At 39.3% G+C, this 22,852-nt stretch overlaps 3 protein-coding genes and 1 pseudogene across 3 annotated transcripts; all 4 read right to left on the reverse strand.

The window, feature by feature from the left end:
• Positions 1 to 5: 5 nt before the first annotated feature.
• On the reverse strand, positions 6 to 1,054 carry LOC138614920 (protocadherin gamma-C3-like; the record flags this gene model as incomplete). The annotated part of the gene is made up of 1 exon (XM_069688524.1): positions 6 to 1,054. A coding segment is annotated over exon 1 (900 nt), but the record flags the coding sequence as incomplete, so codon positions are not given.
• A 1,626-nt stretch (positions 1,055 to 2,680) lies between these two features.
• LOC138614917 (protocadherin gamma-A11-like) lies at positions 2,681 to 5,239 on the reverse strand. Its single transcript, XM_069688522.1, has one exon. The coding sequence runs from the start codon at positions 5,078 to 5,080 to the stop codon at positions 2,681 to 2,683; it is 2,400 nt and encodes a 799-aa protein (XP_069544623.1). The 5' UTR covers positions 5,081 to 5,239.
• A 3,752-nt stretch (positions 5,240 to 8,991) lies between these two features.
• On the reverse strand, positions 8,992 to 11,548 carry LOC138614918 (protocadherin beta-15-like; annotated as a pseudogene).
• A 1,009-nt stretch (positions 11,549 to 12,557) lies between these two features.
• On the reverse strand, positions 12,558 to 15,136 carry LOC138614919 (protocadherin gamma-A12-like). The gene has a single exon (XM_069688523.1). It carries the CDS (start codon positions 15,000 to 15,002, stop codon positions 12,573 to 12,575), a length of 2,430 nt encoding a protein of 809 aa, XP_069544624.1. The 5' UTR covers positions 15,003 to 15,136; the 3' UTR covers positions 12,558 to 12,572.
• Between the last annotated feature and the right edge of the window lie 7,716 nt (positions 15,137 to 22,852).

Raw genomic sequence — 22,852 nt, forward strand, 5'->3', positions numbered from 1 at the left:
ACTTTCATTTCTCCAGTGGTGTGATTTAGAGCAAACACCCTTCTACCAGTTTCTGAAATACGACTCAACTCAAAAGTCACAGCACCATTTAGACCTTCATCTGCATCAGTTGCATCCACTTTAACCACTACAGTATCTAGAGGAGAATTCTCAGGAATAATTGCTTTATATACGGCCTGGCTGAACACTGGCGCGTTGTCATTAGCATCCAGGACAGTCACATGCACCGTTGCAGTGCCAGTTCTTCTCGGAGTGCCTCCGTCTAGTGCAGTGAGCAGTAATCTCAATTCCCGCTGTTCCTCCCGGTCTAATTCCTTATCTAGCACTAGCTCTGCAAATTTACCCCCATCTAATTTTGACTGGATATTCAGGACTAAGAAACTGTTCGTCTCCAATGAATAGCTTTGAACAGCGTTTTGGCCAATATCTACATCGTGCGCCTCCAACACACGAAAGCGGGATCCTTTTACAGCCAATTCATTGATTTCCATTTTAATTTCATCCTTAATAAAAACAGGTGGATTATCATTAATATCCCGTATTTGCAGCGAAATGCGGTGCAACTCCAGCGGAGCCTCTAAGATCAACTCAAATGTAAGAATACAAGATGTCTTTTCGCTGCAAAGAGCCTCTCTGTCAATCCTTTCAGCTACAATCAAATCTCCAGTGTTCAGATTTATGTCACAGGACCGTTTACGATTCAGATCACTGTCGATGCGGGCCTTTCGAGCAGACAATGTCCCCACGTTCAGTCCAAGATCCCTTGCTATGTTTCCTATGACGGATCCGGGTTTCATTTCCTCTGGAATAGAATAGCTCATATCTCCATTACTGCCGTGAAGCATCCAAAGAAAGAAAGCAACGCTATAAAGCAGGCCAGCCACTGAATACCCATTGTGTGCCATCCCGTGACAATATCTGAAAAAAATACTCAAAAACGTTTAAAGATCTTACTGTTCCGCGAGCGAAAATATCTGCGGTCCAGAAAACATAATCACACAGCAGTTGTACGAGAAAACATTGTGTGCAGCGAATAGTTGACCGAAGCACAGCCAAACGTTTGACAAGGAGAAGATCGAGTCTACAGTAACAAAGCAGGAGAAAAGGCTGGAAGCGTGATTCCACCGCTGGTGAACAGCGACACTGTGAGTGAAATTCAGTCTCTACATCGGACAGATCAGCATTTAATTTATACAAAATAACTACTTTTTCTTTGTTAATCTTTAAAAATAAATAAATGAATGAATACGTTAAATAAAAAGCTAAGACTACCTTTAAAGGCTAGTGTCATTTATATGTAAATTTTGCAAGCTTACACTACCCACTCTATAGCTGTAAATTAGATATTTTAAGCTGGCCGAACCATTTTGTCACTGGTAAGAATTAAATCTAATACTAGAACATGACAGGATTACAAAGTGTAAATATTTACCAGAGAGATAAAATGGAAAAGTAACGTTATGTATGCCGTTTCAGAACATTTTAATTAATCTTGTGAATTTACATTATTCATATCAGTACAAGAAAATAAATAACTTGTCTATTCATTCCAATTCAGAATTAATGGCTGGTCCACCATCAGTATTGAAAGCCTTTTCACACTGCAACCAAGTGCCTCATCTGGACACTTTCGGGAGGAGAAAAAAAATTACACTGAAAAAAAGACACTTGTCATGGCTCAGAGTAGTTTACAGTACCTGTTTTGTAAAAAAAAAAAAAAAAAAAAAAAAACATTTAAAAGGGGAACAACAGAATACTGAATGAGCAGGGATCTGATCTAAAACATGCCAGTGTGTGTAATGATAGCACAGTCAGTGGGTGGAAGTCCTGAGACTGCAGAACATATACTGAAAGAAAACTGACTGTAGATATTTTGGATTTTTGTTATCGGTTCCTGACTGATTTGCCAATCAATTATAATTAAAATCTTCAGTGTGTGGTTAATGCCTCTGTCCAGATTGCATTTTGTATATGTGGCCTCTGTAACTGGCTGTCTTACTATCTCTTATTTTTTGCTGCAAATATGAGTTTAATGACTTACATGTAATGCAAATTGTTAAATGTTTGTCCTCTTAAAGTTACCTTTTGGTCAACAAGTCTTGAGTTAACCTGAAGTGATCTTGTCCGTTTTCTCATTCTGTTAAATTTGAATATGGGACAGTGGAATATTGTGTTAATGGATAATTATCATTATTGGAACTGAATTATTAAACTTGATGAATGTATATGCCAGCACAATTAAATGAGCAAAAAACGTGTTCCTGGCCACCTCGCATGTGTCCATAGCTGAAATCATTGAATAAAAACCCTTAAAATTTTCCCGCCTTCAAAACATTAATAAATGACTTTTTTGTCATAATGTTATTCCACAAAAATAAGCCTTTGATAAATGACATTGGACATTCAAATATCAAGCGGAAAAAAACACCTCAGTACAACGTCTTAATATAATTTCAGAAAAAAGTGTTCAATATACATGATTTGACTCAAGTATGCATCAATCTTAAATTTATGTCAGTAAATGATATTAATTCGAAATGTAAAACATGAAATAAAATGTGTGAAATTTAAGGCCAAAATACATTTCTTATATATGTTAACACGAGTCACGATTGATTCTTCGATGCACAACACTGTCAAACAAGTAACTGGAAAATATATTGAAATACTTGTGAATAAGTCAAATTAATCCTACCTCTGGAGATCCATCTGACTCTCCAAAGACGTCAGCAAAGTCTGATGGACTTTTCCTCAGAGTCTGGTCAGCAGGCAGCGTGTTGTCATTGTAAGACGTCACAAACTTAAAGTCACTGGTTCTAGAACCTGTTGTCAGGTAGGCGTCATAGTTGTAAGCGCTGCGTAAAGTTCCTGTGCCGTCAACATCTGCGTAATTAGGAGGGAGATAAGCGCTGGGGATGGCAACTGCTCCGTCAAACAACAGTCTGGGCTTTCTCCTGCGACAAAACCTCACACCGAGGATGATGATGATGAAGGTCAGAAAAAAGGTGGACACAGACACCAGCGCGATGATCAGGTAAGAGGTCAGTTTGGAATTCTTCTCATCGTAAGAAATATCTTTCAGTTCTGGCACCTCAGCCAAATTATCAGAAATAAGTAAATACATGGAACAGGTGGCAGAGAGAGAGGGCTGTCCGTTATCTTTCACTGACACAATAAGGTTCTGTTTCATGCTGTCAGATTCAGAAATGTCCCGCTGGATCCTGATCTCTCCGCTGTGGACACCAATCGTGAAAAGTCCCGGATCAGTGGATTTGACTATATGATAGGACAGCCAGGCGTTCTGTCCGGAGTCCGCGTCCACCGCTATCACTTTGGACACCAGAGAGCCTCCGTGTGCAGCTTTGGGGACCAGCTCGGTCATGAAGGAGTTGCCCTCCGGGGCGGGGTACAGTATCTGAGGAGAGTTGTCGTTCACATCCGATATGAACACACTGACGGTCACGTTGCTGCTGAGCGGAGGAGAACCGTTGTCTCTGGCCATCACGTGCACTTTAAAACTCCTGAACTGTTCATAATCAAACGACCTCACAGCGTGGATCACCCCCGTGTCTCCGTTAACAGACAGATAGGAGGACACCGGGGCACCGTTCACCTCACCAGGTAACAGAGAATAAATCACTGTACCGTTTTGTCTCCAGTCGGGGTCTCGAGCAGTAACGGAACATAAAGTGGAGCCAGGTTTGTTATTTTCAGTCACATATGTGCTGTACGACTGTTCCTCAAACACAGGTGGGTTGTCGTTGATGTCAGCTACAGATAACTGAACAGTTTTAGAGGAGGACAGAGGTGGAGAGCCCTCGTCAGTGGCGGTGATTGTAATGTTGTAATCAGACACTAGTTCACGGTCCAGTTGTCCTGTGGTCACCAGAGAATAATAGTTTTTAATAGAAGGGACCAACTTAAAAGGGACATCCTGCTGAATGGAGCAGCGGACGTGTCCATTTTTCTCAGAGTCTCTATCCTGCACGTTAATGATGCCCACCTCTGTACCAGGTGACACGTTCTCAGGTATAGGATTGGACAAGGATTTCATATATATCAATGGGGCGTTGTCATTCACATCTGTAACGTCTATTGTGACTTTGGCATAAGAAGCTAATCCTAAACCATCTTTAGCTTCCACTCTCATTTCAAAAGAACTACTTACTTCGAAGTCAATCACACCAGTTACTCTGATTTCACCCGTTTTAGAATCAATAGAAAATAAATGCATATCGTCGTCTGAAACGTCACCTAAATCATACGTCACATCTCCATTCACTCCTTCATCTGCGTCAGTAGCGCTAACAATAATCACTATTGTATCTGGAGGAGAGTTTTCAGGTACACTGGCTTTATAAACGGCCTGGCTGAACACTGGGGCGTTATCATTAGCATCCAGGACAGTGACGTGTATGACTACTGTACCTGATCTCTGAGGAGATCCACCATCCAAAGCTGAGAGAAGCAAACTGATCTCTTTCTGTTTCTCTCGATCAAGGGTATTCTCCAGTACGAGTTCAACTCTGTTACTGTCAACAGCGAGAATAAAGTTGTCGTTCTTTTGAAGGTTGTATCTTTGAACAGAATTTTGACCTATATCTGCATCGCGGGCCTCCTCGATAGAAAAGCGGTTACCTCTGTCTGCCGACTCTCTTATTTCCATTTCAATCAGATTTTTCTTGAATTTTGGAGAGTTGTCGTTCACGTCTTCAATATGAAGATTTACACGATGAAGCTCTAAAGGATTTTCGAACACCAGATCTACTTTTAAAACACACGAAGGTTTCTTGCCGCAAAGGCTTTCTCTGTCAATTCTTTCGGATGTAATCAAATCCCCGGTACTCAGATTAATGTCACAGAAGCGCTTACGAGTCTCCTCAAAATCAACACGGGTCTTCCGGGAAGATAAGGTCCTCAAATCAAGACCGAGATCCTTGGCTACATTTCCAATAACAGAGTCTCGTTTCATTTCTTCTGGAAGAGAATAACTCAGATCGCCAGAAACGAGGTGCAGCGTTATGATGAACAAAGCGAAGAAGAAGCTCGGTCCAAGCGCTGAAAATCCTTTGTCACCCATCCTTGCACAAAATCGTCCTCGGGTTGAAAGACTCGGAATGGTCAGTGCCACAAAACAAAATCTGTCCAAAAATAAACCACAAAAATACGTTCCAGCAAGTTACACGGTCTTAAACGTTCAGAAATGTAACCATTTCTCTGTACAATCTGCAGCTAATGTCTATATGCAGTAGTGGGTGGAGTGGCGAGTACTTTTTTCCGTCAGCCTACAGCGACACCATGAGTCCCCTTTAAATCTTCACACCAGTATGCAATGAAATGATCTTCACAAAATTCCAAACAACATTAAGACAGTATTCACAAAACACAGTCTTCCATTTATCTAAAACAAAAATAGGATCGATTCACGTGAAAAAGTGAGCTACCTAAGATTTGTTTTGCAACCCTTAAATCACCCTCTAATGTTCCCTTCTTTTAGCCTTCTAAAAGATGCAGCAAGCAAAAGCTATTAACACGTACAACTGTGTCCTGTCTGAGCCTCCAGAAGAGAAGTTCACCTAAACTTTGACAACAACACTAACATTCACTAACACTGTCACACACTGCATTATTAGAATTCAAAACGGACCTTGAGCGCTTGATATTAAGACAGTGATCTGAGGCAATCAGGTGATATAAGACAATCTAAAGTTTCATTCCACACAAAAACATTATCGTGATTTAAATTTCCACATGAATGAAAAGCTAAATTCGTCGACAGCTGCATTTTAACCCTGAAGATGTTTTTCAGCACCACGGACAGGTACCTTAAGATATGGTATTGCTGATGGCACAGTGAATACTGTGCTGGTCCCCGAAAGACCATGTCTATTCATGTCATTTAGTCACAGTTTAACAAAACTAAAGTTTTATTTATTCTTAAATCCAAATGTGAAGTCATGTAACTCCCCAGGCTGACTCAGAAAAAGAAGCTGCACACATGCTGAATAGTGACAAAGTATTAACATCAGAGAAAGCAAGAGACTGTGGAACATGTATGCACAACTGCTGATTTGATTTCAATTCAGTGGTTTCACACAACAAAACTTTACTGGTAATGTTTATACAACCCTGTTTCCAAAAAAGTTAGGACGCTGTGTAAAATGTAAATAAAAATAGAATGCAATGATATGCAAATCCTGTGAACCCATATTTAATTGCAAATAGACCAAACACAGCAGATACAATTTTGAAATTGAGAAATGTTTTATGAGAAATATATGCTTATTTTGAATTTGATACCACCAACATGTTTCAAAAAAGTTGGGACAAGGACAAAAAAACACCTGGTGGGACATCTTGCAACTAATTAGGTTATTTGGCAACAGATCAGTAACTTTATTGGCTATAAAAAAAAAGACCATCCTAGAGAGGCAAAGTGTCTCAGCAGTGAAGATTAATGACTATAAAAGACTGAGTGCGAAAATAATGCAACAATCTAGGAATAATGGCCCTCATTCATCAATGTCTTAAGATTTTTCTTAAATTTGTTCTTAAGAAATGTCCTAACAAAAATCTACCTCAGCTCATGACGTCTTCTTAAACCCTAGATTTGTTCACACCTGTGTTCTTATGTTGATGAATCCCACAGTCCTTTTAAATTGAAAGCGCGTGCCAGTTGTTCTAATTAGCATAGATAAACGCCCTGCCAGTGCCCATAAAAGGGCATGAGACTGCAGTGCCGTATACGGAGTCACAGAAAGTGAAGGAAAAGAGAAAAGTTGAGAGAAACGTAATGATGCCGAAAAACAGTGGAGCACCGGACTCCGACAGGAAGAACAACTACAGTAGTTCTGAAGCAGGTGCTGCCGCAGGAAGTGAACAGACAAGGCGCTGTCATATTTAACAGATTAGCGTAACTACTGGATGTAAAATAATAATAAAAAAAGATACACATGATGGGATTGCTCGTTCAGTGAACACTGAATCAGGAGAACGGCGCAAAACCAATGAATATAAAAAAGCTCGCAAACTGTACGCCCCTGCAGCAGCACTTAAATAGCTGCACCCAGATCAAATTAATCAAAATTTACATTCACTCCTGTCAAACCTGGACATCAAGTCTGCTGACCGGTGCTCGGAGTGTTAATGTAGTGTTGATTCAAAACCATGATGCTTTGTAAAGTAATGAAAATAATTATTAAAATACAGTAGTTAATTATAAAAAAATTTTTTATTGGAGATTAAATACTATAATATTATATAAGTGTTGAATTGAAGAAAACACATAAACCAATTATTTGCCACAAACATTTCAGCACTCGGATGTGCTTAAATGTACTATTAAGCGTACGTAGATGTTGTTCTTTCCGTAGAATAAATCCCAAATAAGAAAACATTGAATGCAATGCATAGTCTTTGTAAAAAACTGCGTAAGCGGTATTTAAGAAGGAATTTCTTCTTACTAACTGTTGGTGAATGATGCCCAATGTTCCTGAATGTAAAGTTGTAAAGAATTGGGGGAGTTCATTATCTACACAACGTAATATAATTGAAAGATTCAGAGAATCTGGAGAAATCTGTATACCCGAGGGACAACGCTGAAAACCAATATTGGATGGCTGTGATTTTCGGGCCCTCAAGCAGCACTGCATTAAAAACAGACAAAAATTCTGTAATGAAATCATTGTATGGGCTAAGAAACACTTCTGAAAACCATTGTCTGTGAACACAGTTCATCACTGCATCCACAAATGCAGGTTAAAACTCTACCATGCAAAGAAGAAACTATATAAAAGATCCAGAAAAAAAACACGCCATCTCTGGGCCCGAGCTCATTTAAGATGGACTGAGGCGAAGTGGAAAACTGTCCTGTAGTCTGACGTAGGAAAATTTGAGATTCTTTTTTGAAATCATGGATGCTGCATCCTCCACGTTAAAAAGGAGAGGAACTTCCCAGCTTGTTATTAGCCCTCAGTTAAAAATTTAGCATCCTTGAAGGTACAGGGATGCATGAGTGCACGTGGTATTGGTAACTTGCACATCTGGGAAGAAACCATGAATGCTAAATATTGTATACAGATTTTGGAGTAACATGTGCTGCCATCCAGACAACATGTCTTTCAGTGAAGGCTTTGTTTATTTCAGCAAAACAATTCCAAACCACATTCTGCCATATTACAACAGCATGGCTCTCTAGTAGAAGACTCTGGGTGCTAAACTGGCCTGCCTGCAGTTCATACCTGTTTTCCATTTTTTTTTTAAATTGGCGAATCATGAAATAAAAAATACAACTAAGGAGAACCCGAATTGTTGAGCAGCTGAAATCCCATCTCATGCAATAATGGGGCAATATTTTACTTCCATAACTAACATAACAGATATCCTCAGTTCCCAGTTTAGAGAGTTTTGTAAAATGAAGAAGTGAGGCAAAACAGTAGACATGCCCCTGTCCCAACATTTTTGAAATGTGATGCTGTCATCAAATTCAAAATAAACATGTATTTTTTCATTAAAAAATAAAATGTCTTACTTTCAACATTTGATATGTTGTCTTTGGTCTTTTTGCAATTAAACATGGGTTTATATGAGTTGTAAAGCTTTGCATTCTGTTTTTATTTACATTTTACACAGCGTCCCAATGTTTTTGGAAACAGGGTTGTATATGTTTTTCAAAGATGCCACAGGTTTTGGTTGGCGAAGCTCAATTTAAATCAAATCATAAGTATAATGTTAGTTTTTTAGATTGCTAAATAGTCATACTGAATATATTCCACAAATAGCCGATTTATACCATAAATTTATCAAGCCAAAGTAATTAGATGGCAAAAAAAAAAAAATCTCCACATTATGCAAAAACTTCCGTTGAATAACCTCACATTTACGTTTCGATTTTAGAGACATATTGCTCATGCTGAAGCCATACGGACAATAACCTCAGATTTAAGGTTTAGGTTTCAGAGATATATAACACATACTTCAGCCGGAAATACATTACAAAGACTCCGTTAACAAGTCACAAATAAAAGGTGAAGTGGTCGGAATGTTTCCTACCTCCTCAGATGAATTCAAATCCTCGAACGGATCAGCAAAGTCTGATGGACTTTTCCTCAGAGTCTGGTCAGCAGGCAGCGTGTTGTCATTGTAAGACGTCACAAACTTAAAGTCACTGGTTCTAGAACCTGTTGTCAGGTAGGCGTCATAGTTGTAAGCGCTGCGTAAAGTTCCTGTGCCGTCAACATCTGCGTAATTAGGAGGGAGATAAGCGCTGGGGATGGCAACTGCTCCGTCAAACAACAGTCTGGGCTTTCTCCTGCGACAAAACCTCACACCGAGGATGATGATGATGAAGGTCAGAAAAAAGGTGGACACAGACACCAGCGCGATGATCAGATAAGAGGTCAATTTGGAATTCTTCTCATCATAAGAAATATCTTTCAGTTCTGGCACCTCAGCCAAGTTATCAGAAATAAGTAAATACATGGAACAGGTGGCAGAGAGAGAGGGCTGTCCGTTATCTTTCACTGACACAATAAGGTTCTGTTTCATGCTGTCAGATTCAGAAATGTCCCGCTGGGTCCTGATCTCTCCGCTGTGGACACCAATAGTGAAAAGTCCCGGATCAGTGGATTTGACTATATGATAGGACAGCCAGGCGTTCTGTCCGGAGTCCGCGTCCACCGCTATCACTTTGGACACCAGAGAGCCTCCGTGTGCAGCTTTGGGGACCAGCTCGGTCATGAAGGAGTTGCCCTCCGGGGCGGGGTACAGTATCTGAGGAGAGTTGTCGTTCACATCCGATATGAACACACTGACGGTCACGTTGCTGCTGAGCGGAGGAGAACCGTTGTCTCTGGCCATCACGTGGACTTTAAAACTCCTGAACTGTTCATAATCAAACGACCTCACAGCGTGGATCACCCCCGTGTCTCCGTTAACAGACAGATAGGAGGACACCGGGGCACCGTTCACCTCACCAGGTAACAGAGAATAAATCACTGTACCGTTTTGTCTCCAGTCGGGGTCTCGAGCAGTAACGGAACATAAAGTGGAGCCAGGTTTGTTATTTTCAGTCACATATGTGCTGTACGACTGTTCCTCAAACACAGGTGGGTTGTCGTTGATGTCAGCTACAGATAACTGAACAGTTTTAGAGGAGGACAGAGGTGGAGAGCCCTCGTCAGTGGCGGTGATTGTAATGTTGTAATCAGACACTAGTTCACGGTCCAGTTGTCCTGTGGTCACCAGAGAATAATAGTTTTTAATAGAAGGGACCAACTTAAAAGGGACATCCTGCTGAATGGAGCAGCGGACGTGTCCATTTTTCTCAGAGTCTCTATCCTGCACGTTAATGATGCCCACCTCTGTACCAGGTGACACGTTCTCAGATATGGATTTAGAGAGGGATTCCAAGTATATAACTGGGGCATTGTCGTTTATGTCCATAATATCAATAATTAACGTTGCATATGAGGCTCGTCCCAAACCGTCTTTAGCACTAATCTGCATTTCATACGACGATTCCTTTTCATAATCAATAGGTCCTGCTACTTTAACTTCTCCTGTTTTGGGATTCAAAGAGAAAACTTGGTTTTCATCTGAAACATGGTCAATTCCAAAGGTTACTTCACCATAAATTCCTTCGTCTGCATCAGTAGCACTCACTGAGAGAACAACAGTATCTAAAGGAGAGTTTTCAGGCAGATTTGCTTTATAGACACTCTGACTAAACACTGGCACATTATCATTAGCATCCTGTACATTTACGTGTATGACTACAGTGCCTGATCTCTGAGGAGATCCACCATCAAAGGCTGTAAGCAACAACACAACCTCGTTTTTATCTTCTCTGTCTAATTCTTTGTCTAAGACTAGTTCACCATATTTTCGTCCACTGCCCTTTGATTTGATATTTAATTTGAAATGCTCATTCTGCTGAAGTGAGTAACTCTGAACAGCATTTTCTCCGATGTCTCCATCATGGGCCTCATCCAGCTGAAAACGTGCACCTTTAACTGCCGATTCCTGTATTTCGAATTTAAGTGATTCCTCCTTAAATTGTGGTGAATTGTCGTTAATGTCTTGGACGCGGATATTAATACGGTGCAGCTCTAAAGGATTTTCCAGAACAAGTTCCTGTTTTAGAACACACGATGCCTTTTTCGCACAAAGCCCTTCTCTGTCAATTCTCTCGGATACAATCAAATCCCCGGTACTCAGATTAATGTCACAGTAGCGCTTATGTTGTTATCCTCAACATCAATACGGGCCTTGCGAGCAGATAACGTCCCCAAATCAAGTCCCAGATCCTTCGCGATATTTCCAATTACAGATCCGCGTTTCATCTCTTCGGGAAAAGAATAACTTAGATCTCCATAAACGAGGTGAGTAAGTCTATCCAAAAATCCACAATCGAAAACACGTTTCAGCAATTTACACGATCTTAAACGTGCGGAAATGTAACCATTTCTCTGCAATCTGCAGCTGATGTCTACGCAGTAGTGGGTGGAGAGGCGACTGCTTTTATTCCGTCAGCCAACAGCGACACCATGAGCCACTTTTAAATCTTCACACTATAATTAAATACTGTTCACGAACCCTCAAACAACATAAAGACAGTATTCAGAAAAAAAAAACGACTTTTCTCGTCTTTCATTTACTTAAAAAACACATGGGATGTATTTATTGTAATCGGTTCATTGTGAGATATAAGCGTTGTTCACCCCAGATAAATTGAGCTAAATGAGTTTCGGTTTGTGACCCTCTGATCACCCTCACAAGTTACCTTTATTTTAGCCTTCTAAAAGTTGCTGCTGTAAACACATACTACTGCGTACCATTTCAATCTCCAAAAGAGAAGGTCAGCTATACTTTGACTATAACACCGTCAAATTCTCTAACACTGTTAAACTCTGTCATTGTTGGAAAACTAAATTGGTCTTGAACTCTTCATATGAAGAAAGTGACCGGATGCAAACAGATTAATTTCTAAAATCCAATGTTTCATTCCTGATGAAATAGATATGATGATTAAAATTCACACAGCATGACTGAGGAGCAAAATGTATTCTATGCTGCGGTTTCGTCATTGCCACAGAGGATTGTTTCAGCACCATGGACAAGTACCTTGAAATATAGCATTGCTGATGAATCAAAGAATATTGAGCTGTTCTCCAATAGAGGCTTGTCTACTTACGTCAGTTAGAAACAGTTGAAAAATATGAAATTATTTATTGTCTTAAAACTACATCTGAAGTAATTTCCCCCAAACTGACTCAGAAAGAAAATATACACATGCTTTACACTGAAAAAGTGTCAACATCAAACAAAATAAAACACTCGTGAGAACGTTTGTACATCGCCCGATTTAATTTGAATGTAGTGGTTTAACTCACACCTACACAAATAGTGGATTAATTAATTAACTTAATTATTAGGACTACATAATTAATAAGCAAAAAATATCACCATTTTGAAAACATTTCGCTTCAACAACGTCAGATTTATGTTCAGGTTTCAGAGATATTTAACACATACTGCAGCCGGAAAAACATTTTTTTTTTAAAAAGGCTCCGTTAACAACCAAACATGCAAGCTGAAGTCCGCTGAAAGTTTCCTACCTCCTCAGATGAATTCAAATCCTCGAACGGATCAGCAAAGTCTGATGGACTTTTCCTCAGAGTCTGGTCAGCAGGCAGCGTGTTGTCATTGTAAGACGTCACAAACTTAAAGTCACTGGTTCTAGAACCTGTTGTCAGGTAGGCGTCATAGTTGTAAGCGCTGCGTAAAGTTCCTGTGCCGTCAACATCTGCGTAATTAGGAGGGAGATACGCGCTGGGGATGGCAACTGCTCCGTCAAACAACAGTCTGGGCTTTCTCCTGCGACAAAACCTCACACCGAGGATGATGATGATGAAGGTCAGAAAAAAGGTGGACACAGACACCAGCGCGATGATCAGATAAGAGGTCAGTTTGGAATTCTTCTCATCGTAAGAAATATCTTTCAGTTCTGGCACCTCAGCCAAATTATCAGAAATGAGTAAATATATGGAACAGGTGGCAGAGAGAGAGGGCTGTCCGTTATCTTTCACTGACACAATAAGGTTCTGTTTCATGCTGTCAGATTCAGAAATGTCCCGCTGGATCCTGATCTCTCCGCTGTGGAGACCAATAGTGAAAAGTCCCGGATCAGTGGATTTGACTATATGATAGGACAGCCAGGCGTTCTGTCCGGAGTCCGCGTCCACCGCTATCACTTTGGACACCAGAGAGCCTCCGTGTGCAGCTTTGGGGACCAGCTCGGTCATGAAGGAGTTGCCCTCCGGGGCGGGGTACAGTATCTGAGGAGAGTTGTCGTTCACATCCGATATGAACACACTGACGGTCACGTTGCTGCTGAGCGGAGGAGAACCGTTGTCTCTGGCCATCACGTGGACTTTAAAACTCCTGAACTGTTCATAATCAAACGACCTCACAGCGTGGATCACCCCCGTGTCTCCGTTAACAGACAGATAGGAGGACACCGGGGCACCGTTCACCTCACCAGGTAACAGAGAATAAATCACTGTACCGTTTTGTCTCCAGTCGGGGTCTCGAGCAGTAACGGAACATAAAGTGGAGCCAGGTTTGTTATTTTCAGTCACATATGTGCTGTACGACTGTTCCTCAAACACAGGTGGGTTGTCGTTGATGTCAGCTACAGATAACTGAACAGTTTTAGAGGAGGACAGAGGTGGAGAGCCCTCGTCAGTGGCGGTGATTGTAATGTTGTAATCAGACACTAGTTCACGGTCCAGTTGTCCTGTGGTCACCAGAGAATAATAGTTTTTAATAGAAGGGACCAATTTAAAAGGGACACCCTGCTGAATGGAGCAGCGGACCTGTCGGTTATTCTCAGAGTCTCTGTCCTGCACGTTAATGATGCCCACCTCTGTACCAGGTGACACGTTCTCAGGTATGGGGTTAGACAGGGATTTCAAAAATATGACTGGGGCGTTGTCATTTACATCTGTAACGTCTATTATGACTTTGGCATAAGATGTTAATCCTAAACCATCTTTAGCTTCAACTTTCATTTCAAAAGAACTACTTTCTTCGAAGTCAATCACACCAGTTACTTTAATTTCTCCCGTTTTAGGATCAATTGAAAATACATTTATATCAGTGTCAGACACGTGACCGAAGTCATACGTAACATCTCCATTCACTCCTTCGTCTGCGTCAGTAGCGCTAACAATAATCACTATTGTATCTGGAGGAGAGTTTTCAGGTACACTGGCTTTATAAACGGCCTGGCTGAACACTGGGGCGTTATCATTAGCATCCAGTACAGTGACGTGTATGACTACTGTACCTGATCTCTGAGGAGATCCACCATCCAAAGCTGTGAGAAGCAAATTAATTTCCTCCTGTTTCTCTCGATCAATCTTATTTTCCAGAACGAGTTCAACTCTGTTACTGTCAACAGCGAGAATAAAGTTGTCGTTCTTTTGAAGGTTGTACCTTTGAACAGCATTTTGACCTATATCTGCGTCATGGGCCTCCTCGATAGAAAAGCGGTTACCTTTTTCTGCCGACTCTCTTATTTCCATTTCAATCAAATTCTTCTTGAATTTTGGAGAGTTGTCGTTCACGTCTTGAAGATGAAGAATTACACGATGAAGCTCTAAAGGATTTTCTAACACCAGATCTACTTTTAAAATACACGAAGGTTTCTTGCCGCAAAGGCTTTCTCTGTCAATTCTTTCGGATGTAATCAAATCCCCGGTACTCAGATTAATGTCACAGAAGCGCTTACGAGTCTCCTCAAAATCAACACGGGTCTTCCGGGAAGATAAGGTCCTCAGATCAAGACCGAGATCCTTGGCTACATTTCCAATCACAGAGTTTCGTTTCATCTCCTCAGGAAAAGAATAACTCAGATCTCCATAAACGAGGTGCAGCGTTACAATAAAGGAAGCAAGGCAGAGGATCGGACTTCGTGCTGAAAATCCTTTGTCTCCCATCCTTGGAAAAAACACGACCGCGGCTTGCAATTTTTCGCGCAGCACAACAGAATCGACTTCTTAACACGGGCAATTATCCAACAACTGCAAACACGACGAAAAATAGTAGAGGAATGAACGGTTTCATCTGCAAAAATACAACTGATATTCATGCATTAACAGTGGGTGGAGATGTCTGTGTTACTGTTGTGCTGGCACACAGCGGCACCATGAGTCGCTTCTCAGTCCTCACACCAATATTTCAGACAATGAAACCCGCCTCATTCTCACTCATATTAGGTGAACTGAGTGCCACATGTAAATCTTAGCCGTGGCATGGTTGATTCATATTTTATTTTATCATTGACATTTTGTCCAGTCTACAAACTTAAGTATCAGATACAAGCTTAACCTTTAAATCTAAGACTGAGCATGATACAGAATTCCACCTTACAACACAATGAATAAACTACAGTCACTTCTTATCTTATTCTGAACTATTATTCATAACAATATGCAACCATGTCAGGTGAATCACTGTGGGATCTTGAGTCTTGGATAATCTATGGATGAAATCAAATTCTTAATAGAATAGTGTTGCTAAAAACCTTGAGGATCATTTTAAAATTCCACACATACATATGATTTCCAGTTGAAACAAATTTTCTGTTTTAGAATATTCATGATTCATACATAACTGAAGAAATATTACAGTAGTAATAATATTAGAACTAGTGAAAATAAACATGAGAGAGAAAAGAAAAAAGTTGCACTTGCTTTGCAGAACCACAGAAAAAGACAAAAAGCAAGATTGTTTGAAAAAAATACAAATACTGTGTCATTAGAGTAGGCCAGGAGCTGTTATGCTATGTCCCTTTATGGGAAATGTGATCTCTGGCTAAACATGTTAAAGTACACTCAATGAAAGCAGTGACACTAAAGGTGAGTAAAACACCACTCTAAACAGTTTCAGCACTGTGGAAAGCACCACACACACACACACACACACACACACACACACACACACACACACACACACATACACACACACAGAGAGAGAGAAACTATGTATCGTCTTTTCTGCAACGCACCGAACAGCATCAGTATTTGCAAGATTTGCCTCCATTTCAAAATTGCCTATGAATCATCTCTAAAAAATTATCTTGACAACAATATGGTACACAATCAACTTAATAAAATGCAATCCATTTAAATGCATCATGATGGCGTGAATTTAGGCAGCAATACAGAATGAGAAAAACTGAATTGACCCCGGAAAAATGCTTTGCAACAGTTGCTCAATATTGTAAAAGTTTTCGATTTATACAACTTTAGCAGAAAAACACAAAACTGTCCAAAGGAAAGGAACGGAAAGACCCATAGTCGAGCATTCCTTACCAGAAGAGGAGGTCTTAAAGATGAGCAGGTGAATGTTCTTCAAACATGATCAAACTTTTCCAGAAGCCAGGGTTTCCTCCAGTGAGTCAGCAAGTACTTTCAAACCGTGGTATAAAGATTTTGGAACAGCCTAGAAAACACAGAGAATGCTGCATTGATATTATATTTCAAAACTATATAAACATAAAAACATATAGAACTAAACTAGTTTAACTACACACACACACACACACACACACACACACACACACACACACACACACACACACACACACACACACACACAATATATTACCAAAAGAATTGCACCCATAGGTTGTTAGTAGTGCCCAGTTAGTATTTACAAATGGGTGGGGAAAAAAAGGCTTAAACAAAAGTCCACATCAAAATGCACAGATAGTAAAGTATTGATCACAGAGGGGAAAACATACCTCTTCTTCTTTGATGCAAGATACTTTCGAAGCCTTGCTCCCTCTGCAGATGAAGAAAAGAAATATAACAAGTCATATACAACATTGATATGAAGTTGTGTTAATAGAGCACATTAGGCATATATCAAATCAGCAATAGTTTGCATTTAAAAGTGGGTTCATTACCAGAGTAAAGCTATTTATAAAGGCATGATTTAAGCATTTTGAGCTTGCAAGCAAAGCTACTGATTGATATGATGTCCCTGTGTTTCTGGTGACATTGATAACTCTTACAGGATTAGACTCTTGACTACACAAGAACAGACATGGGTTTTCTCTCATTTTACAAGTAAATTAATCCAGTGTATGTACTTTTTGATGTAATTATTTGTTTGTTTGTTTCCTTGCTTTTTGTCCACTTAAACATTCTTTACTCTGTTGAACAGAAGCATGAAAGCAATTTTACTAGTATAGCACATTTATACATATATATATTTATATATATATATATACACACATATATATTTCTTCTTTTGCTTGTATCTATGCAATTCTCACTGAATATATAAATATTCATGTATATACCATACAGTTTAATTATGTCAACACATAAATGAAATTAGTCTAAACAATGTCAATGTGCAGTATTTTCATGCAACTATCAAACATAACTCTCGCATGTGCACCTTTATAAACTAGACCGAGATCATTTATGAGTTTTGCTCAGATCTTAAAAACATACATATATATAAACATTTCTCTTTTCATGTGCCTTTGATTGAGCTTTCTCTATATTTTATGTTTTAACATTAAGTAGCCTCTGTCTTTTGTCACACCCAGGGGTAGTGATGTCTCCGGCTCAAAACTAATATCAACTGTACTGGCTGTTCATTTTCTTTAGAGTATTCTAAAGGTTATGCTGTGTTTATTATTCTACGGTTTACACCTTGAATTTTCTTTTTCATTCTTATCTTTTAATATCTCTCTTTTTTTAATTACTATCTGTTTGACCTTGCACTGTTTTTTAATCATATGTATTGTATCTTGTGTATATTTCTTCTTTTGCTTGTATCTATGCAATGCTCACTATACATATATATGTATTGTATCAAGATACAATACATATGATTAAAAAACAGTGCAAGGTCAAACAGATAGTAATTCAAAAAAGAGAGATATTAAAAGATAAGAATGAAAAAGAAAATTCAAGGTGTAAACCGTAGAATAATAAACACAGCATAACCTTTAGAATACTCTAAAGAAAATGAACAGCCAGTACAGTTGATATTAGTTTTGAGCCGGAGACATCACTACCCCTGGGTGTGACAAAAGACAGAGGCTACTTAATGTTAAAGCATACAATATAGAGAGAGCTCAATCAAAGGCACATGAAAAGAGAAATGTTTTTAATCTTGATTTCAAAATAAAAACAAGATCTACTGTTAGTTTATTCTAGTTACAAACAGCATAATAGTTAAAAGCTGCTTCACTATTGTTTTGTTTGGACGCTGGCTTTCACTAACTGACCTGAATCCATGAATCTAAGAGCCCTCACCGGTTTGTATTGTTTGGGCATCACTATATAAAGGCCAATATATTCTGGGCCTAAACCATTAAAGGATTTAAAAAGGAATAGCAGCACTTTAAAATCTATTCTATAGCTAACTGGAAGCCAGTGCAAATATTTTAAGTGACACTGGGAGAGCGCAGAGCTCCGCCATGGCCAACAGTTAGCTTTTTTTAGGATGTGCAACCGCAACCGACATGTCTGGATATATTTTGAAGCCTCACATTTCAGATGTTGTCAGGGTGAAGTAGCCGATTTAACGGCCAAGCAATTTTGCATTACAGGTGCTTGAGTGGAGCAAATGTGTGTTTCTAATCAAAATTACCCACTGTAGAGAGATATTTAGTGTCGGTAAACTATGATTTGTGGGCCAAGAAAAAACCTTGAACAGGCTCCACACACTGGCAAATAATCTCTTAGCGCCACATCAGACAAAGTGGATCCAGGTTTGACATGTGGCGTTCAGTAGGCCAATTTCTCATGAAATGGTAATCAAAGTGAAAAATTATACACAATGTTAGACCCCGCCACCGGCCGGTTATTATGTACGTAATCTTGCTGACAAACAGAAATAAAAACAAACAAACAGCAGCCAGCCTACCATTAAAAGCATTGAACTCATCGGGGGAAGTAGCTGAAGATGTTGTGGGTTCCCGTGTACTGTGTCCTGTTGTACCGGCTTTACTTCATGGAAACATAAATACGACTGCTTCAACTTTGACCAATGAAAATGTGACATAGGTTTACCAGGTTGTATGGCTCAGTCCTTAAACTTAATCGTGTTTAACATTTGTAAAACGAGAGTAAATAAAGCAGCAAATGTAGTTTGTGTCACACTAGCTGTGCACTAAAACTAACAAATTTAATTTGACGTTATTCGGTGATGTGTTTATTTTCCATGCAGGTAAATTGTTTGTTGGGTTGATTTCCCCTATCGGCCGGAGGAATTCAAATTGGCCTTTCTCCAGGACAGCGCATGCGCACCATAGACTCCTGACGGGACAGCTGACTTCCGGTCTAGTCCATTTTCACCAGAATGGGGAGAAAAAAAATTGGAATAGTCCAAGTCAAATAGTCAAAATTTTGCAGTGAAAATAGTCATTTTGTTGTAGATTGAATATTTAGGCTACAACAGTGTTATATTTAACCTAGATTTTTGACCTAAATGTAACATTTTGTAGCAAATACACTGAAGGCTATATGGACATAATGGATTCTAGGCTACAAATATAGAAACGAATTATGTCGCTAACATTACTTATTTGCGTCACCTTCAGGGTAACTCTTCATGGTTTTACTAAAATAAAGAAAAAAGAAAAATAAATAGTGGGAGGTGGAAGTGAAAATGAAAGTAGGCCTCTGATTCTGTTTCAATCTTTTTTTAATAGGGTCTAACAACTCTACATGTTTGAAGTTTATGTGTTAAAATGACTTTTTTTTGTTTGTGTATAAAGCATTATTTTGTTTGTATGATTGTTTGGGTTTCTTCTCACCCTTTTTTTTGTATTATGCATATTGCACATTTATTGACAGAAGTGAAACGATACAAAGGAAAACAACAATAGTGTTGTGGAATATTCGGTTTCAATTAATAGATTAAAAAAAAAAAAAGAAGTCTGCATTCCCAGACATTTTCCAATTCAAAATCTGTTTAACAAGGCAATGTCATCTATCAGCTTAATTCAACCATCAGTAAAAAGTAATATATTGTGAAGTTATTTTAAAAGCACAAGAAATAAAGGTTCTTAAATTCAAAATTGTAATTATAACTCATGGTTATGTGGATTTAAGTAAAAGCTCAGATAGGCTATGACATTTCATTTAAATAGCTGGCTTGTTGTCCTGTGGCCATGTGTGCTGTGATGTTGTAACCAGGAGATGGCGCCTTTTGTTCAACACTCGTTCAGACAGCACCAGTACAGCTGATGTAAATGAATGGGAAGGTAAAGTGACCATCAAGTTGTATCTGGCAAGCACTGGCTTTGTAAAGACACCCTATGCAGTGCTAATTTCCAGAATATGTAAGGTGCTGGAAGCTTCTCAAACGGTGACCAAAACGACATTCCATGTCGTGCACGCACTGCATCATGAAGTCCAACAGTTCCGTTACAGTTTCCAGACATTTAACTGAGGATTTGCTTCATGTAGGGGTTGAATGTAATCATGTCGAGTTGTGTTAGAAGAAGGTGAATCTGTTTCCTTACTATCAAATAAAACACATGGTCTGGATCAATTATTGTTAGGCATATTTAAATAAACTATGCATTTTGGGAAGAAAACATCACAAGAAAAGAAAAGAAAAGAAAAGAAAAGAAAAGAAAAGAAAAGAAAAGAAAAGAAAAGAAAAGAAAAGAAAAGAAAAGAAAAGAAAAGAAAAGAAAAGAAAAGAAAAGAAAAGAAAAGAAAAGAGCTAACTCTTTGGTCTGGATCAATTATTGTTAGGCATATTTAAATAAACTATGCATTTTGGGAAGAAAACATCACAAGAAAAGAAAAGAAAAGAAAAGAAAAGAAAAGAAAAGAAAAGAAAAGAAAAGAAAAGAAAAGAAAAGAAAAGAAAAGAAAAGAAAAGAAAAGAAAAGAAAAGAAAAGAAAAGAAAAGAGCTAACTCCATGAAATACAATCAAGGTCAAATTTGCACTTGTGTTACCAACTATGCGTGACCACCAGTACCAGAGGGTGGGTTATTTCCTCTTAGATTTTGGATAGAACAACCAAGGATCCACAAGTGACAGAAAGCAATGGATTCCCCCAAGATTACAAAGTTTATTTAAACAACTTTTAGAATAGAACAGTAAAATAAAAAGCAATTTATTAAATCAACTCTTGAAGAAACAACAACTATAAAAAAAAAAAAATAGTATCCAATGTGGCTTTAAAACATAAGCTGAGTGCCACTGGTGACTAGGCCACAGCTGTAGGCAGTAAAAAAAAAAAAAAAGGGGGGGGGGGGCAGACAGACTCTGGGACAGGGCCCTCACCAGCTCCTGTGCTCCACACACTCACAGCAAACAATACAAAATTATAACCAAAAGCATGCAAATACTGAAAGGATGTGCAAAACAAAAAGAAAATACCATCAACTGCACAATTTGAGAATGTGAGAAGCAGGTGAGAGGCTCAGTCACCAGACCCACCACTGTCTGGGTGGCCACACTGCTGCCAGCCCCAAGCACTCCTAAAAGGAAACAGGAAAATCAAACTTAACAATTTTATGGAAATTAATATTCTTGGGGGGGGGGGATACCAAACACAATTTAGTTAAACAAAACAGGAAACTAACACCAACAAAAGTCATCTAGCTAAACAATACCACAGAAATAAAGAAACACAAAACAGTAACAAAACAAAACAGCAGTGGTTTTCAATTCTGGCCTGAAGGTTGTGCCTCCTCCATCTGGGTGGGCTCACACCTGGTTTGGGCCTCCCTGAGGACCTGGATCTGGGGTACAAACAAACAAGAGGTAACCAATAGCAACACAGCTTTACTTAAAGACTGAACCTAAAACACCTACCAACTCACTTTGGCTCCTTAAAGCATCACTCTGACACCAAACGGGACAAGCAGGCTGACAGCAGCTCATTCTATACAGCTTTTATACCCTACCTAATGGGTGAACCAGAAAGTGGGAGGTGCCAAGGCCTGCCTGAACCTACAGTAGCTCAGGAGGGACATTTCCTCACTGGGTACATTTAATTCTCAGCCTATTGTCTGGCCCTGTTTTATGAACTCTCTTCCACTTTCTCACATGCACTGTGCCTCCACGGTGTCATGTGCAGAGCTGTTTTTGCCAAAGGCCCAAATTTTTGGACACATTAATCTCACCATCTTCATCCAAGTCACTTCATTTTGTCTTCCTAGGCAGGAGGATGGTTTTGCTGAGTCACTGTAGCTGGCAACATCACCGGTCAAGTCACCCACCAAGACAAACACATGTACACTGTTCCAGTGTACAATGATATGGCACACACTTAATCTGTTCAGTCATAATTTTAGAACATATTATATTTAGGTATGTTTTGCCTTTTGACCTTTATCTGTCAGTTCACTCCACACTGAGCATGTGAAGGCATGCACTGTAGAATATTTTGTGGTCTGTGTTCAAATTGTGTTTTCACCCTTTTTTATACATCTGTCTCTGAACTGGACAGCACATAAAGGCCATAAGCACACTTCTTTCCACTTGCTTGTACAGCTCTGTTCTGTCTGCCATAGTAAATATCCATATTCATTAGGCAGAGATTCACTGCTCCACAAACACTGCAGGCTACTTTCTGCACACAGAGCCAATTGGCTTATTTGTTAACTTGTTTGGATAACTTAAATGCGCCCAAATTCAGAATGATTAGAGCATATTCTGAGAATTCTCATGGGAAGCATTTTGAATGTGTGGGTGTATGTGTAAAGTGTTGTTATTACATCTGCTGTTAATAACAGTAAAATGTCAGCAAGGAGCCAGACACACTGTTGTAGTTGGTATGTGCTTTGCTCACAA

Source organism: Brachyistius frenatus, unplaced genomic scaffold, assembly GCF_029030835.1.
Source record: "Brachyistius frenatus isolate BFR_SWC_R1_liver_20210118 unplaced genomic scaffold, ASM2903083v1 Contig_617, whole genome shotgun sequence".
In the NCBI taxonomy this organism is placed as follows: Eukaryota; Metazoa; Chordata; class Actinopteri; family Embiotocidae; genus Brachyistius; species Brachyistius frenatus.

What these genes read in the sequence shown, in the direction of transcription:
- LOC138614917 (XM_069688522.1), bottom strand. Translation starts at nt 5,080, where the DNA reads ATGGGTGACAAAGGATTTTCAGCGCTTGGACCGAGCTTCTTCTTCGCT.
- LOC138614919 (XM_069688523.1), bottom strand. Translation starts at nt 15,002, where the DNA reads ATGGGAGACAAAGGATTTTCAGCACGAAGTCCGATCCTCTGCCTTGCT.